Source organism: Denticeps clupeoides, chromosome 1 (genome assembly GCF_900700375.1).
Source record: "Denticeps clupeoides chromosome 1, fDenClu1.1, whole genome shotgun sequence".
NCBI lineage: Eukaryota > Metazoa > Chordata > Actinopteri > Clupeiformes > Denticipitidae > Denticeps > Denticeps clupeoides.
The window spans coordinates 16,874,511-16,893,710 of record NC_041707.1 but is presented as its reverse complement, the minus strand read 5'-3'; the positions used below and the strand labels follow the sequence as shown (position 1 = coordinate 16,893,710).

The following is a 19,200-nucleotide window of genomic DNA, read 5'->3' as shown; positions in this document are numbered from 1 at the left end:
TGAAATATTTAAGTCTCGTTGTTTGACGGCACAGAAAGGAATAATACCCAATTCACCGAGCTATTACTGGACACCTGGTGATGGCTGGCCTCTTTCTCTGTCTCCGTCTCTCTCGCGCGAGCCCGCCCTGCTCAGCGCTGATGTTAGCGGCATGCTGTGTGTGTCTCTCATAAGCAGATTATGAGTAATTGTGTCTGTGTATGGTGGGTTGTGTGTTTGAGATCCAGATCCCTTTTAGCGGAGGTGTCCGACTGCCCCGATGAATCGCGGCCTTTGGTTGGCAGTCATGCCAGGCCAAAGCGCATCCCTTATTGTACAGCGTGCGCTTAATTCTGCTTTAACTTATATAGTATTTTAGCACCGTATTAAACTGCATGCTCTGCTATGTAATTACCATACAGAGTTGACCCCAACCCTGACCCACATGTACATGGAAATGTTGTGTGTTGTGGTGTCGATGGTTGCACTTCGGTGTAATATGTTGTGGTTCTTGTTGTATGTGTAGGGTCGTTGTATTGTGCTTTTAAGCTGTTTATTGTGTTCTCCATTAGTGACAGACTGTAATGAAGCACTGATTGCTGACCTGGGATCAGTAAGTTCAGTTGCAGGAGCAGTATTGGAGTTTTTTTTCCTTGTGCATAAAAGTAGCTGTTTTCCTTTTTTCCTTGTGCATAAAAGTAGATTCTGCTCTCCAACACCTTTTCAGATTAATATTTGTGATGGGTCCATTCTGTGTGCGCAGCCCGGCTGCGCCGCTTTGTTGGCGCGTTTGATGTGATGGAAGGAGGACAAAAGCAGCCGGGGAGCGAGTGTGAAAATGGGAGTTAAGTGTGCTGAAGGACTGCTTCAGTGTCGCCTGAAAGGGGCCCCGGTGCACATGAATGGGGACTCAGAGCACTCGGCCTCTCCACACCGCGGTAAACAGACAGGCCCGGCACAAAGCTGCGAGCCTCAAATGAGCTGCCGTCCTCCCGACACACACACACACACACACACACACACACACAGCACACAGACACCTCTCTCCACCCGGTGACATCTGGCCAATCAAGAGAGGGTGTATGTGCCATCCTGCTATCTCTCTCTCTCTCTCTCTTTCTCTCACTCTCTTGTTTTCTCACACTCCCCTTTTTTGTGGCGCTGGTCGAACGGCTCATTGCTGCATCTTGGCGGTTGAGCCGCTGTTTTGTTTGGTTAATTGCGGTGAGTATTATATCCTCGTCTCTCCGAGGTCTGCTGCAGACAATTAGACAATCGAGTGAATTTAATGAGACAGCGCCGGACACCCACAGACCCCCACTCCTGCTTGCTGGGGCCACGGTGGGCCAGTGGGTGTCAGGGGTTTGGGTCTCTCTCTGTTTTTCTTTTCTTTTTGTTTCTTTCTTCTTTTTTTTTTTTTTTTTTTTTTTTTGTGCATGTGTGTTTTGAGAATAGCTAGTTGAGTTGGTCTCCTTTGTAAGCAGAACCGCGAAAGAAAGACAGAGACAAATAAAGGTTCATTATGGCACTAAATATGATGTGTCATATTGGATCACAATATCGCAGCATGTACATCTTCTAGATTTACAAAAGTTAAACAGATGCTAAAAAAGAAAGAACCGCTCGCTAGAATCATGCGTGATTGTTTCTGACACCCAGAGGATGAACTTTTTATTTAATTACATTTTATTTATTACAATTTTTTTTGAGGAGTCCACTGCTCTCATGCACCCTAACTCCTCATTCCGAATGTTGCATATCTGCATTATCCACATTAAGCATTATGACAGGTGACATTTTTACACAGAGTATCATACCATGAAAACATGAAAAAATTATTAAACGACACACACTTTAGCTGAAACCATAGCCTTTTATACTGAACAGTGAAATATTAATGCCCTTAATAAAACGGCTAATGAAGACTAATTAATAAGCCTTCCTGCGAGCAGCACGCCAGACCAGAAATGCGCTTGTCTGCTCGCTCCTTCACCGCCCTCCGCTTCTTTTCTTGCTCTAATCACCGTTACAACAAAGGGTCCAGTTCCATTTTTACATGATTGTCCAGCAAGGACCAAGACTCACTGCCTGACACTCACAATAAATCTTTGATTCTGGTGCTGGTAGTGACATACACACACACTCAGATCACTAACGTTGACTTTCCCCGCAGTGAGTTACGGGCTTTAACAAGCCTTTCCTCAAGTCGGTTTTCACGTTTTAACGAAGGAGTGAGCGAGCAATTCCCCCCGCACGTTAAAACGCGCTGAGAAAAGTGGAAACCGTGGGAACGCTGGCGCAGCGAAGGTCCTGCCCTCGCTAAGTGCCAGGAACGGTGGATAAGAGGAGGACCGATGATCGAACGTCACCTCTCTCACTGTCGTCTGATGCGAAAGTCAGGTCTTGCCCTCCCGCGTCGGCGAGCGGACAAATGGCCCCCGGCGTGGCCACCGGGGCCGGCGCTGCCTGGCCACCCGCGTTAATTAGAGCGATGTGTTTACGTTGAGTCGGCTGGCACAGAGGACAATCAAGATTCCTCAGTACTTTTTTAATGAGCCTCCGGTACAAGAACGTAAGGAGAAACTTGCTAATAATGAAACAGATTGATAGAGCGGGAGTGTGGCGGTAGCACCGAGCCGAGGCTTGCCCTGCGCTGACCCAGCATGCAGAGGGAAAGGCGTTGGGCAGCTCAACATCAGAGAGCAGCGTCGCTCTCATTGTGCGCATGTGTCTCTGAATTCTGCACGTCTGACCGGCCGTTCACTGCTCCAGACGTTCTTCTCTGTAGTCCGAGGTCAGATCTTAACCTTGAGAATCGGAGCTGGTGGAAGGCAGCAATCACAGTGATTCATGATTAAGCGTGAGCCACAGTTCCAGCCTATGGTGATTTTTAACATGCCGAAAAGCAATAACCTTGTCAATGAGCCATTGTGTTTAATTAGTGGTTTTATATTTACCCTCACTGATTTAATAAATGTTTAGATTGTTATCATTGCAACAGATATTCCTCTTCTTCTTATTTTTATTGGTATAACATGTTGGTTTAGATGCAGGTTTCCTGTATGATACTCTTTCAGTTCATTACAGTTTCGGCCCATATCACAGTGTGTCAGGGGTCACATGGTACAATGTCTGAGGTCATCGGTCACAGCAAGTCAAGGGAAGCACTGACGGGTTTTAATGCGTTAGAGAGTAAACACTTATATTGAAGCCTGTCACGACGAATCACAATTAATGGTGCAACCCAGTAAGAACGATAAAACATCTATACTGCACACATACACACATACACACCCCGATTACTATGTAGGTTACTATGTACTATGTAGGTGGATGGATTATTCTCACATATGTATGGACATGGCCTCATTCCTGCTCTGTCTGTTGTAAGGACGGATTGTGGGAATACTGATGCAGGGCATATTTTACATATTGCTGTGCTTCTGCCGCTCTTCCTCATCTCCCGGTAAACACCCGGACTGTCTGGGGCTGTGAGTGGCGCGCCGGTGGTCGCGGCTCACGGGGTTGCGGTAGGGGAGCTCTTCTTCAGGACATATCACACTTTGTGTCCCAAAGGTGACGGCAGAAGGATGGATTTTGAATTTTTAATGTAACCCACCACCAGAAGCAGCAGCAGGCGCCCTAACCCCTCTCTCCTCTCCTGACAGGTAGTGGATGGAGAGGAGATTGTTTAGAAAGGGACACTGTGGAGAAACACCCAGACACAAATCAAATCCAGAATGTGAAATCAAATCAATAATTCACCCACAGCCACAAAAAAAAAAAAAAAAAAAAAAAAAAATTCAATAATATTAATAATGAGGCCTGGATGCACAACAAGCTGCCTGCTAATTAAATTGTTCTTTGGTTGTCATCTACAGCAGGTCTTTATGACACGTCTGATGCTAATTTGTTGTTAGCTTTGACATTTCGTTTTTTTTTCTTTCTTTCTCGTTTTTTTGGATACCATCGCTGCTCCCAGGCCTGGGCCACATCTGATTCTGCGTTTATTCATTTACAACTGGGTGAAGGTGCGGAGAAGCGAACATACCGAAAGTGGCCACGGGACAGCCATTACTTCAGGCGTTTTCTTCTCTCCTTCCAGACAAACGGAAATCCGCCATTCTCCCTCATCCCCGACTCTTTCCCCACCCACCCGATACCCAAACAGTTTTAATTATATCTTCCACCCGAGTACCGCAGCTCGGTAACCAAGCACCTGACATTGATGCATGTGCTGATAAATCCGCAAACCCCGCAAACGAAATTAACAAAGATTTTGAGGAAAGGGTGACAGATAATTTTGCGCAGTGGTCCGCGTCTCGTTCGGGTGTGATGTTTTGATAGAGAGCATCTGAGAATTCGCCTCACTGCGGCGGGGAGGGGGTGGTGGGCTCAATGCTAATATGCGGAGTTCCGCAGTGTGGGCACTTTTTAAATTGTTTTCTACCCCAACCCCCACCGCAAACCATCTCACCACTCCTTTTCCTCGCGTCTTCCTCTTCTCTCGTGTCGTTTTGTCACGAGTCGTAGTTTTAACAGCGATCACGTTAGTCTACAGAGGTCCCGATTGAATCCCTGCCTGAAATTAGGCCCCAACCGCTGGGTTAATCTGTTGGAGTTTGATGTAAAACAGTCACTTGTGGTGTGTGAGGACGGGCGATAGAAATACCATTAAGGAATCTTTATCATGGTCCATCAGCCCATTTTTTTGTTAACCCACTTATCCACTTCAGGGTTGAAATATAATAACGCATTAAAACATGACCTGAGGTGTTAGAACCTCATTTCAGAACATGATGAACAGGAGCCACTGAGTGGTAATGATGGAGCAAGTTGGCGGCTTGCTGATGTCGGCGCTGGACTGCATCCTTACTGGGGATGTGCATGTTTTAATTGTGTGTTCATTTATTCACATTATTTTGTCACAGTATTGTTAGATGAAATATCGAGGGGGAGGGCAATGTATCCTTTTCCTGTTTGTCAGATTGGAAAATTATATTGTCCCACAACACTCACTGTCCCATAGTTAATGGTGGTTTGTTATATGATGACCCCAATACTGTGAAAGCATGAGTCAATATACCTGTCATGTGCTCCATAATTAATATTAAAATGATATCGCTCTTCATATGTGGGAATATGGTTGATTCATAAGAATATGAATAGATATCATGACTGTGTTTGTGAGGGACTATTCCATCCAATGACAGTCACGGTGTGTGCCGGGCACTGTTGACCTGTGCGTGACGACAGCTCGTCTGTTGGAAGAGATGATGGTGATCCACACCCGCAGATAGAAGGAGTTGATATCTCCACTACGTCACCGCTCTCAGCAGAACGACAGGCTGGACAGATAAGAATCGCATGTTCCATTACCGATGAGGGTCTTCACAAAATACAGGCTGCTCCTCCCCTCCCGTGCTTCTCTTTCCACTCATTCTTCCTCACCAACCAATTTTGCGTACAGAAACATCTTGTACATCTTTTCTTTTTTCAACATTTACTTTTTTGTCGGCTCTTTCTTCTCTCTCTCTCTTTCTCTCTCTCTGTCCATCTCCCTGAATCTCCCATCTTCATTTGCAGACAGCTGACAGCTTCTTTCTCTCGTCTTTGTCACTTTTTTTTCCCCCTCCCCGACCAGCCCAGACCCCCCCCCCCTTTTTTTTTCTTCTTCTTCGTCTTCATCTTCTTGCCTTTTTGCTTGTCCCTCCCTCTTTCCCCCTGCTTTTCTGTCTGCTTTTGGCCTTTGTTTGTTCAGGCAGTTCTCTCATCCCAACTTGATAATGAGGAATGTGGAGTGACCCTGACCTCCCCTCCCGTCGCTGACCTGTGACCTTGCAGCGTGACCCCGCCTCCCCCACTTTGACAGCTTGATTAATCACCCAGTGTTATGATTTATGGGGAGGCCTGAATGTAAAAATAATAGACAACAGGTGGTCTTCAGCTTTTTTTTTTTTTTTTTTTTTTTTGGCTTCGAGTTGGGGGTGTTGAGGTGGTGGTCGTGTTTACGTTTTTTTTTTTCACTTCACGCCAATTCTGTCTATTCTCTCAGCAGAGAATCAGTGTGTGTGTGTGTGTGTGTGTGTGTGTGTGTGTGTGTGTATGCTTCCGTTTAGACATGCTAGTTTGTATCCATCTGTACAGACGTGTATCAGATGTGTGTTACCATGTCTGTTTCTGCAGCTGGCCTTGCATGTGCCTGTGTTTTCATGTTACGATGCGTATTTGTACACATTATCTGCATGTGTCTGTCTGATAGGTGTCTCTATATTAGTCTATGGAGGTGCTCACATACCTGCATATTTTTGCTCTTTTAGAATTTGTCAGATTCCATCTGTTTAATAGTACCCATGTGCAGAAATCACCTCCAGTACTCACACACACACACACACACACCTGCGCTCTCCAGCATTTGCGATCACGCTGACCTGCAGCTCTCATTATGGCTGATGTTGAGCTGAAAGAGGCGGCAGGTTTGCGCTTTATGCTCCTGACGGAAAGCAGTGAAGTTTGCTTGACTTCTGACATCTGGTTCCTGTACTCGCCTGTCATGACGTCACCTTTATCTTTCTCCAGATAAAAACAGACAATGAGACTGGTCCACACTGTCATCATTTCATGTGTGTGTATGACTGTATGGTGAATAGGACAGGGTTTGAACATTTTGTCAGTAGGAGCTGGACTGCTTATCTCTCTCTCTCTCTCTCGCTATTTTGCACACACACACACACACACACACACACACACACACACACACACACATATACACAATCACAATAAACACAATATTCTGAACCATGTTTAAAAATCGAAACCATCACCTTGGGGACCAATGACCTCTTTGTCTGCTTTACCTCCACAGACTGCAGCAACAGGTCAGAGGTCAAGGGATTCCACTTTAACCCTTGCCCTTAGAGGTGGCTGGAGGGGGTGGGGTCAGACCTTAGCGTTCACCAAGACTAATACCACAAAAGTGGAGCATTGGACATTTTCTGTCCTTTTTCTGCTCGCATCAGTGCACGGAACAGAGGACATGTACCCCAAGTCTAGATACTTTTGTTGGATGGATGTTGGTGTCTCCAGTGCACATGGTCTCTGTGTGAGTGTGAGGTCGGGCTTTTACTGTCCTGAACTGAGTAGACAATGAGTATAACTCATAACGTATTCTGTCAACCAAATATTCCAGCACATTCGCAGTACTTTCATTCACCCCTTAATTATTGTTCCTTTAGTACTGTTACTTAAATGTTGAATTTGTACTGTACTTAACTGTTATGGATTTGGTGTCATCCTGCTGCTTCATCATCATGCCTGCGTTCCCGCATGTGCCCATCCCCATATGTTCCAGTTCCCTTCCGGAGTCCTACCTGACAGCCTCTGGAGTTGCTAAATTAACCCTCATGTATGTATGAATGGGTGGATTTAACATGCTCGTTACAATTGTCCTCAAAAAAATCAAAAGTGTGAGTGATTTACACCCTGACACTGATATGTGTGTGTGTGTGTGTATCATGTGTGTAGTTTATGGCTGTTACCGCGGCAAGAGTGTGGTAAGCTCTAGTCTCTGTGTTTACGGTCGGTCCTTGTGGGCGATTGACACGGTGCCCTCCTGTAAAAACTTGACAAATGATTTCTGTAACATTTACTTACACAATCGATAGCTCTGACAAATTCCACCTGCAACATGATTAATGTTATACCTCCCCTTCCATCCCTCCTCCTCCTCCTCCTGTGTGCTGAATGAGTTGCAGCTGAATGTGTGTGTGCGCGTGTGTCCAACACACCGAAATTTCCCCTTGTTGAAGCAGTTCTGGCACATTTCTACTTTAAGGCCGTGGCTGTGTGGGATGGCTGGAGCGTCTGCGCTGCTCAGTGGTTTACCTCGAGCTGTGTTCGCGTGATGCTAATGACCAGTGCAGCAGCCCCAGTGGACACGACTGCCAAAGGCGTGACTTGGTATTAAGGGAAGTCAACGGCAGATGAGGTCATTGGATGGAAGAGTTAGAAAATCATGTAGGGGACACACGGATGCCAAAATATAAACGCACAATGCTCACATTGCACTTGTGGCATTTGAAAATGTTCTTTGGATGTTTCTCTCCTTCCTCATAATGACTCTTGAACAGAAACACACTGATTGTGTCACTTTTATACAGCTATTCAAATATTCTGTAGGGTGCATTTATACTTGTCATGATTGTCGTGTCATGAAAAAAACACAAAGTGCTTAAAACTAGAGGAGGGGTGCATTTTACACCAGAAACCAACACAGTCTGTAGGCCACAGGACTTCAAGACCTCCGCCTTAGAGAATTGTAGTAGTCCCACCAGACCACTATTGCCCTCACTTCAGACAAAACCGTAGTTTCTGTATTTTTCCATTAATTTGGACTTTTTTTAAAAAATATTTTTCTGTATCTTACTGCAGATCTAGAGTCAGTTTTCCACCCACCATTTCATTTTATCTTCAGTTATGACCTGAAACACGTCAGATCTCGTCTGAGGTGATTCTGAACGCATCGTCTGAGGATCAGATATTCAGCGGTGGTCTGTAGTTCGGCTTGTTCCTCCTGTCTGTAACGACAGTAAAATGGAAGGAGCTTTTTTGATTTTAGTGGCTTTTTTGACGGAGATTATTCGTCTGTTTAATGCCCATCAGTTGACAGCCCATTTGATGCCACATGAAGTGTGCTGATGGAGTGACTGTTCCCTCTGTCGCTGATCGGAACTGAGCAGAGCAGCTCACCTTAAATTCACAAGAGTCCTAAGCAAGTAAGGAACAAATATGGATGGACAAGTGAAGGTACTAAAGCCCTTGTCCTCACCTGACTTGGACAGCTAATCAATATTATTGAATGATCACACATTTATTACAGTTACTATTTTGAATGTAGACAACCAAAGCATTTACAAATATATCATTTCTTTTGTAGTCTTGGTATAATGAATAAAAAAAAATAGGTAAATCTTGCCTCATATATCACGGAAAATAATGAAATATCACAAACAAACATAATTAATTTTTTGTGTTAGTGTTATTTCTGGGTATTATTTTCACAATCTATTTATTTTGTTGAGGACTTGCATATGCAGACTAAGGTGCTTTTCTCTACATCATCAGAACTAGAACTAGATATCAGAACAGTACCGATCCGCGGTTCTCCGTTGACCTCTGTTAGAATTCAGCCGGAGCACAGAGTGATAAAAGAGTACCGTACTCAACTCCTAATCGTATTCCTCTCCCCTCTTTAGCCTCCTGTCATGTTCTCCCTTTCTCCTCCGTGCCGTGCTTTGATTGGCTTGACTGGGTGTTGTTCTCCACTGCCCCGGGCTCATTAACAGGCAACAGCCAATCAGCATTGAGGACGCGCAGACATCCGAACGCCAGGCCAAGGCTGCGGAGCCCGGACAGCCGACGGCCTTCCAGACAACACGTTCCCTGCTGTGACTCGCACGCAAACACCTACTCGTATCTCGCAATACGGGTCCACATGCACATTAACACAAATATTCCTCATCCCTCTCTCTCTCTCACACACACACACTCCACATTTGCACACACACACACTCCTGACCGCTATCAGCCCTGCTTTGTACCTGTCAAGTGTGAGGGTCCGTGCCGAGGCCCAAAGCAGTGAAGCGCCGGGCGAGCGAGGAAGAGAGCGCTCACATCAAAGATGCACAAAGCTCCACGGATAGATAAAACAGAGCTCCGTCCATCAACACCTGCCAGCCGCGAACTACTAATAAACTCATCTCATTACGTCCATCCGCGGAAAACGCGCGGCCCGGCTGCGCCAGGCAGGAAGGGATTATTATTTAACCACGAAAACGGGGTGATGGAGAGGACAGCGTCTCATTATTCATCCGGCCCGATCCCCACACAGCGCTAATGGCTGTAGTCAAGTAGCTGTCCACGTAAAATGCCTGCAGCTCGGGCTTTTTAAGGAATATATAAGCGCCGCGCTGCAGTGACGAGGCGTTCGCCGGTTTATTTACCCTCTTTGTAACGGGGCCTGTGAAGTCCCCAGTGTGTAAAATAACAGAAGAGGATAATGAGTGCGTAAGAGAGACAGCAAAGGAAAGAGAGAGACAGCAAAGACAATGATGCGATTATCGCCAAAGCGACCATTGTTGTCTGCTGTTGGCTGTAGCCAGAAAAAAAAAAAAAAAAAAAACGACAAAAGAGAACGGTTTCAGAAGGACGTGTTTTGAGGCGGGTTACGGGGGTCTTGGCCTCTATGGAGGGTCCATGCTGACCCCTCTGACAGCTGGCCTCTATGCTTGGCTTTGCTGCTGGGCCCGGAGACCTTGGGGCATGGGAAGGACCAAACACCTTATTCTCCCCCCTCCCAACAGCATCAACAAAAAAAAAAAAAACACTCAGCGTCAATCTTGACTTTAGCTAAATTAGCCAGAGTTTCTCCTGCCTGGAAAGTGTTCATTATGATTTAATTCTAATAACAGGAATGATGACGTCGGTAGAGTTCTGTTTTTTGCATTGCATTTCTGGTGATTAAATCCTTTTGATTTTTTGTTCATTTTTCCTCCCAACAAAAACTATTAAGCTTCTCTTTCTTTATATTTCTGACAAAATCTTGGTTTGCATCTTATTTCAAATGATCAGTACACTTGATGCAAGTGGAAATGAATTTGTCCAAAGTTGCTAAAATGGAAAATGTCAAAAAACATTTCAAGTAAATATCAATTCACATTGATCTTTGAATATAAAGTTTTTGATTGTTTGGTGGAAATTGAGATTAGCATTCACTATTACTACTATCTGAACATCTACAAAATAGACAAAGCATTCTGAGTAGTGCACACTGCAACTTTAGTGTCTCTGTGCGTCCCGTAGCAAGGATTGAGGTTATATACTGCACCAACCTCAGTGTGTAAATGGCGACTGTGCTGCAGAGCTGTACTACAGTTGAGGGGGATAGGTAAGCCAGATATCTGCGGGTTACAAGCAAACGAAAAAGTTGGGGTTCTTCCCCGGAGACTGGAACGCAGTGGAAGTGTCCCTGACTCACACCAGCGTTCCTCAGCCGGGCCAGCTGGACTGAGAGGCGGGTGAAGGAGCCGGATTGCGGGGGAGTTCTCCAGATGCTCTGGTCTCCTGGCACTTTCCTCCCTTGCCACCAGTGGGCAGTGGCACTAAGCAGAAGCATCCCATGTTCCCACAGCCCTGCAGCCCAGACAATGCCAATAAAAGCCTGCCTGGGGGCCATGCCGCTGCTTTCAGTCTGCCCTCAAATCAGAGGAGCGCAAATGAACCAAGAATGTCTTGTGTCGACACAGGCAGATGGACGTTCCTTTAAAAAATTATTTATCAAAAAAAAAAAGGATTTTAATAGAAACTTTTACAGAAATGGCTGTTCAGAACATGTAAAGTGTTTTAATATCAAAACTATATAGCACTTAATAAAACATTCATGTTCTTAATCTAACAATTAAGTAACAATTTGTCCATTAAAAACATGAAATCATCACTTGCAATATTGAGAAATAAATATTGTGAACAATGTGTATTAACAGTAATATTATGTTTAAGTTTATATCCTTTTTTCATTGTAAATTTCTTTGAAATTATTTTCATCTGTGTCAGGTTTTAAATATTAACACTTTACATCACTGACATTAATTAATATAAAGGCTTACAATTTGGCAATTTAAAAATTGATTGACCAGCAATATTTTTTTCAAGAATATTTTAAACAAGTGTCAACAGCATTTTTCATTTTGTCAAGTTGTTACCTGACGAGAAAAGCAGAAGAGCCGTGTTTACATATTGATTTGCTTCTGCCCGTGTTCCATTGCTTTGGTAACCGCGTTAAATGTGTTGAAGCTTCCAGATTTTACTCCAATAAAACCAGTGAAAGGGGGAGGCTGCCTGGTCCCTGCAAAAGCGTGAGAAGAAGGAATAATTTTATAATCTTGCCAAAGTGTGAAAGTATCATTTTGCTGTTGTCAACACACATTCTGTGCTGAAGGCCCGCTGCAAAAAAAAGTAAAGCCCAATTTATCGCACTGGGCGGCAGAGAAAGTCGCAGCTTTAGCACTTATTAAAATCAGGAGAGCGGTGGCTCTTCTTGCACGCGGGGTGTCGGACTGACGTTGGTAGGATGGAATCTCAGAGGCGGTGTCTCGGGATCTCACACACATTACGGCAGCATTTCTGTTGACTGTGACACGTGGGACTTTTAATGTGCTGCGGTATGGAGCATTTGTGGCAGAAAAGACAAAAGTTGGAAAAACTCATATAAATTGCATATAAATAGATTTTACGAAATTGATTAGTACATTAATTACTAATACTGAAAAAATAATCGTGTGCTATTTGAGATTTATCATCTTTAATTAAAACATTTTTTTTCTCAGTTATTTCTTTAGAATTAGTTTAAGATGTAGTTATCCAGTAATTATATTTTCGCATTAAACCTTTGTTGTGTGAAATGTAACATTTATAAACCATTTTGCTTAGTCTAGGCTCTCACATGCAGGCAGGTGATTTATGGGAGGCTGGCATGTAATTGATGGGGTTTTATGGTGTCTGACTGATGGCCTTTATGAAACACTAACTACTGCTGGTGCTCTTCAGAGCACCATCTCTCTCTCACTCTCTCTTTCTCTCTCTCTCTCCCTCCCTTCCTGCATTATTCGGAGACACCCTGCAGGCCCTTGGTTGTGTGTAGAGTTTGTGGTTTATTGTGGAAATGAGGGGGTGCTAATGTCATGAAGCTTCTCTCTCTATCTCCATCTATTTCTCCCTAAAACAGGAGGGTTATGGGGTGATGGTGCTGAACCCCAACGAAAATTACCTGGAGGTGGAGAAAGCAGTCCCGCCTGCCTCGGCTGAGCTGGCGCCCGATGGCACGGAGGAGCCCGCAGAAAAACGCGAGCGGAAGGACGAGCGAGACGACGTGAGAAAGAAACGAGACTTCTACGAGAAATACCGGAATCCTCAGAAGGAGAAGGAAACGGACGCCATCCCCATAAGGGTGAGTGAGTGAGCGAACGAGCGAGCGGGAGGGAGAACAAGGGGGGAACACTCTCCTCCCGTAAAATGTTGACTGACTGTCCACGCAAGACTAATCTCACGCGTTCATTTTTTCATAAACATTTTCGACATTTTCTTTTTACTTTGGCATATATAGGTCACGATAAACACTCACTATAGAAACAACTCCACTATGAACTTACTCTAGTGCCCTGCTTTCCACAGCTGTTTTATGTGTGTGTGTGTGTGTGTGTGAGAGAGAGAGAAAGAGCGCCTTGTCACACTCTGCTCTGTCAGTTAACACTGCAATGCTGTCATCTGGCCTTCTACAGTGTGTTATAATTAAGACTATTATAACATCTCTAAAAATGACATACTTCACACCACCCCCACGCCATGTCTCTATCCCCTTACTTTCCCTTTTACCTTATTTCTCTCTCTCTCCCTTGCTCAGTCTATAAACAGGGAGTCTTAATGATCGCTTCCTTATCAGCGTAAACTAGCATTGACATCTTTCATTTTGTTAACGGTTCTCTCAGATTAATGAGCCTGGAATTTGCAGCAGTTGCCCAGAAACACACACACACACACACATACACTCACACTCTCAGAAGATCATAAGAATAGTTGGTTCTTTGTGAATAATTTTATATCTCTTTCTTTACTGTCCTTGCATGTAAAAGTTCATTAAAACATTTTGTCCTTCTCCTTTTGTATGTGTGTGTGTATGTGTGGTTACAGGTCTATAATAACTGTGGTACAGGTCTATATTAACAGAACCCATCTGACATTGTTACTGCGGCCATCATCAAGGATGTTCCTGTCCTGCAGAGCTTCACTGCAGCTTTATTCACATGCTGTTATTAGCCTCTGCTGCCTTTCCTTAGCCCTGCATTACACACACTGGAGTGTGTGTGTGTGTGTGTGTGTGTTATACACAAGCCAGACCCCCAAAACATCCCTCTCCAACACAATCACACTGAAAGCTGAGGGAGCAGAATTGGCTCTGTGTCATGAATTAATAAGTGAATATGAGTTTTCTGAAAGAGCAGCGGTCGAGCCGAGGCTCAGCGGCAGTGATATGGCGGCTCCAGTCGAGCTCCACTGCGGCTGCCTGAATTTGGGAGGGACAGGGATCTCCATTGGGATGTGAACAGTTCCAACAGATAAGCTGGAGATGGAGGCTGGTCTGTATTCGTCTCCATAGTGCTGTAATTAAAAAGCGGATGACCATTGGTTCTGCAGGGACCTGAAAGACGTTAATGAGAAGTGGAGATATAGTCGTTTGGTTCAGGTTCCCTGTCTGACAAATGCTCTGAAGCACACTGACTTGCACGTGCATTCAGACTGGTTTCTGTTTCAACGTGCTCTCTGATAATGACTTTTATTGATATATTTCTGGTCATTGTCTGGGTGGGGGTGATACCTGAGAAATATTGTAAAAATGCAGAGTGCTATGTTGTCGTTTTACCTCAGTTAACAGTTTCTGTGCAGAACCCGAGAGTGTGAAGCGGTCTATTGTGAGCTCTGCAGTAACTGTGGTAAAGTTAGTGTGACGTTACACCTCACACAGAACAAACTGTGTACTACAGTTTTGTGACATTTGCACTGTTTTAAGAGAAAATTACTTTCTTATGCTTAATCCTAATTTTTCATTTAACTATCAAATTAATTATTTTGGAGAGAAGAATCATCCCACTCTCTAATCCATTCAAAATATACAACCTCAGATAAAGCTGTTAATGTGCAGGGAATGTAAGCAAAATATTTCAATTGAAGGCAGGTGTTGCCCCTCCCACTCTAACAACAATGTTAGCTCCTCCCACCTTAACCTCTCCCACAGAAAATGGCAGAAAAGAGAGCCCTGTCATACTGTCTGTGCATTAATGATGTGCATTACCACATCATTAGCAACATGCTAATTCTTATCAAACAAACTGCTAACAAACTACATACATAATGCTAACATTACCACTGGGCTTTTGGGAAATTGGAACCATAATCAATGAACACTTCACATGACTTCTGTGCCCCTTTAGTACAGTATTTGTTTATCTCAATATCAACGTTTAATTTTATTAGCATGTTTATTGAATTTGGGGACTGTTGATGTGTTGTCGTAGCATACAGTGATTGGGTGTGGATGTGTGTCTTTATGTCCTCCCTCTGTGTGTTTTTGCCTAACCTCTCATCCGCAGAGTGTTGGGCGTGGTGGAGAGTTTTAATCTTTTATAGTGGCATTGTCCAGGATCTACCCTCCCCCCTCTTGACTCACACTAAAGAGTGAGACCACCTGCACACAGTGGTCTCTCACACACACACACACACACACACACACACACACACTCACTCACAGGACCCCTGTGATAGAGTTGAGTTGATTAGTGCGCTTCCTTACTTCCATTAATAGACCCTTAACTGCTTTTAGGAATCTGGGGTTTTAGGCCCCGCCCGTTCCATACAGCCTGCTCCCCCAACCTTGCCTAATCTCTGCATCACAGCACGTCGCCCCCCCCTCCTGATTCAGCACGCTGAGTGGAGTGTGGGGGGGGGGGGCACATACAGGAGTTTTTTGGGGAGTTCTCTTTACTCTGAATTTGTCGCCCTAATCCAGTTACCTATTTTCTGTCAGCCAAGCGGAGGAGTAGCGCGGACAAAAACACATTCATGGCCTTTAAGAAGCTTCCAGAGCTTTCATTCAAGGATGACTGGCTTGGATTAGGCCCCCGGCCTGTGGAAAAAGAGCAAGGGGGGTGGGGGAGTGGGCCGGGACGGGGGGGTGGGGCTCTTTCTTTTCAAGCGCCACTTATTTTCGTAAATGACTGGAATCGCTTTCTTCCCCCGTCCACCACCAAACCCGTCACTCTCACTTTCTCATCTCATATTGTCACATTTTTTTTTCCCTTTTTCTCATCCAAAAAAACTTTCACGGAAAGCGAGGGAGAATGAGGCCTCCTCCAGCTCCTCCGCCAGCTCTCAAAGGTGGCAGATTGTGTACCACATTTTTTTCCCCTTCCTCTCTCTCCCTTTTCTTGTCTTTCTTTCTCAGGCTTGGTTCATTTCTTAAGAGCTGCAGGGACGGCGCGTATCAGATGTTCTCAGATGCAACCTGAGTCTGTGGCAGCACTCCGGCGCTGAGATCTCACTTCCTCTGACTCATTCTCTCGCCGCTCGCTGTCACGGCGACCCGGTGATGCACAAAAGCCTACGAGAACATGAGCAGCCGGGCCTGTCTGGCCCAACCCTCCCTTTCTTTTACTCCTCCACCTGGTGAACAGGTGAGACGGTGGGACGCTGCAGAAGTGGCCTGATTCCTGGTCCTGGTGTTAGGTGTTAAGGTGACCGAGGGTGGCACAATGACAGGATTAGGTGGTGCAAATGTAGGTGTGTGAGAGCGTGTGCAGCTGTAAGCCAAATGTGTGTGTGCGTTTTTTTTAATAGTGCTGTACTTAAATGCAATGCACGCATTTATAGTGTGTATAGTTTGTATACACTTGTGTGGGACTTACCACATTATATGGATACAAACCCCAAAGGACAGTTATGCTAGTTATCTGACATTTGTCACCATGAAGATGGAACATAAGGGTTTCATAAATTCATAAACATTCAAAATGGGAGGAGCCAATAGCAATTATTGACAGCTTTCATCCAACATCCTCACTGTGGATGATTTAAACCTCATCCAGTAATGCATGCAGGGATGCCAGATAATAATGTATCGGGGGCAACAGAAATATATTTTTTTTCGTTCGACACTGCATGCATTCAAAATTAATTCATATGTTCATATGCAAGCATGTGTGTTCGTTTAGCTACAGCATGTTCCTGTTATATGTATGTGTGAGTGTGTGTTTGTGTGTGGTAAGCAGTGGAATGCATTATGTATTCTCTGTCCTCTGCGCCCCTGTTGCAAAGAGGCACCTGGCGGTCGTTGTCCTCGCTGTCCAGGCAAGTGTTTTACGTGCACTGTCCATACAGTCTGTGCACGTCACCATGCCAACAACCATGTTGGGGAAAAGCAGATATGTATTCGGCTGCATAGATTCTGCTTGGATCACCTTCACCTTTCTCCTCTCCCTCCTGCATTGTCACTCTGAAACAATTACCTGGGAAAGAGTGTTGCACAGTATGGCCTCCTAAAATACATACTTCTGCAGCATGCTCTCTCCGAGTTGCCAAGTAACACACACGCATACTCATCTTCACAGAAGAAAGCTGTGAGAATATATGTCGGTGTACGAAATATGAGTGTGTTAGTGAGATTGCCCTAATCATGTCACAGGAGCCTCCTGTTTGATGCCATATATAGCTGTCCATTCCTCTGCTCACTCAGAATGGGGTCTCGGTGGTTTATCTTTTTATATACATCCACCCAATCATCCTAACAGGTCAACCAGGAAAGCACACCTCAACTGCGATCATTCACGCATGCGCACACACACACACACACACACACACAAGGCAACCTCAATTAAAAATACAGAATCTCATTTCAGCTGGCAATCATGGCCACCCTGGTGAAACAGCAGGTGGAGATGTCACAGCGATGACCTTTCTCTCAGTTTGCAGCCAGCAGCTCCTTTTTTATTTCACTTCTTCTTTTGAGCAAAGAATCCCTCAAAACCAGTCCTGGTCCCTTTTGTACTTCGTTAATTAGTTATTGATTTAAAACAATGCAACAGTTAAAATATATACACATTCACACACACACGCAGAGTCAGATGACCAGGATAAAGGATGACCAGACTGAAGTGACCTTCTAGTGTGTCATCTGTTCATCAGGATATTTTTTCCTGTTTTTCATTGTCATTCAAAACTTTTATTTATGTATTTCCCCCACTTACCCCTGTCACTCGTTTTTATCCCGCCTTTTCTGGTAGAAACATTTGCATGTGAGATTTTCCAGACTGGTCACTGTTTTGTTTATCTGGGTTTTGTGTGTGTGTGTGTCTGTGTACATATATTTTTTATTTATTTATTTTTAACAAAATGTACACTGAATTAAATTGGTTTTGGTTGATGTGTGTATAACAGCAGGCCGTGCTGACCATCCAACCACAGCATGCTGCCCTCTTTTTTTGGCAAACTCATTTAGGCTGCAGTGATAACGCCGACTGGCTGCCCTGCAGGTTTGTCCGGTTTACCTGGCTTCTCCTGCTGCTCATAAACTACTCTCTTCGTCACTCTGATACCTCTAGGGTTCTAAGATGGACCACAAGCAAGTAAAAGAGCTGCAGTTTGACGTCCATTCATGTGATTGTGAGAACAGCCTTATGCAGAGCCAAAGGTCTGTGACGTTAATGGGGCTTTTTGGAGTTAATCCCAAACACACTATTACCGCTCAACGTGTTTAATATTTAATCTTTAGGCCCGGTGCAGTGTAATCCCACTCCCTACCAGAGAAGGGAAGTATTATTAGGTATTCAAATGAGATTCACACGTGTGTTTGCCTATCACAGGGGAATGTCCCGGTGCTGGTGGTTGGTTCAGTCAAGCAGAGCAGGAGAGAAAGAGCGAAATTGTTGTGTTTTTTTGGTGAAAGGATCATTCTCTAGCCTTACACTAACCTTACCCAGTAATCTGAGGGCCACAATGGAAGAGCGGTTCAACCCCACGCCAATGACCCCAAGCTGCTTGGCCAATGTGGATTTAGTGATGCATTATTGTTTATGGTTCCAGTTTAGAAGCAAAATGAAGTATAGCAGGTATGTTTCATATTTGAAGGAACCTCTTTTTTAATTTTGTAATTATGTTGGCAATTATCAGTTGTGCATAGAGTAGGTAAATAAGTAAATTAACTTTTTTTTTGTGCATGAGTGTTATAAAATAGCCATTAATAATCAGGCATTCCTTCAGACTTAAATGAAAACTGTGAGTGGCACAATCTCACCATAAATCCATTCTGACACATAATTCTGTCTTATTATATTGTTTATGGTCAGTGTCACACTTGATTTTGCTGTAGTTAGGTGTGTGTTTTTATTTATATATATAAACACATTGTTTTTTTTAACAAACAAACTCACACACACACACACACACACACACATATATATATATATATATATATTTTTTTTTTCTTTCACATTGTTATAAACATACATGCTCAGGCATGTATTGCACACATGCTCTCTCTGTCTGAGAGGTGGTGACAGGCCGCCGCTGTATTAATGGAAACTGGCAACAGGTTAGCAGTGGGGAGTCTCACAGAGCTGG

General features: G+C 44.2%; 1 protein-coding gene across 1 annotated transcript in view; it reads left to right on the top strand.

Moving 5' to 3' along the window:
* The window catches only part of arb2a (ARB2 cotranscriptional regulator A), a 131,811-nt gene that overhangs the window by 43,388 nt on the left and 69,223 nt on the right, over nucleotides 1-19,200 (top strand). Inside the window, exon 7 of the mRNA XM_028978045.1 lies at nucleotides 12,761-12,982. Within this exon, the coding sequence (XP_028833878.1) occupies nucleotides 12,761-12,982 (222 nt within the window). The remainder of the gene's footprint in view (nucleotides 1-12,760; nucleotides 12,983-19,200) is intronic.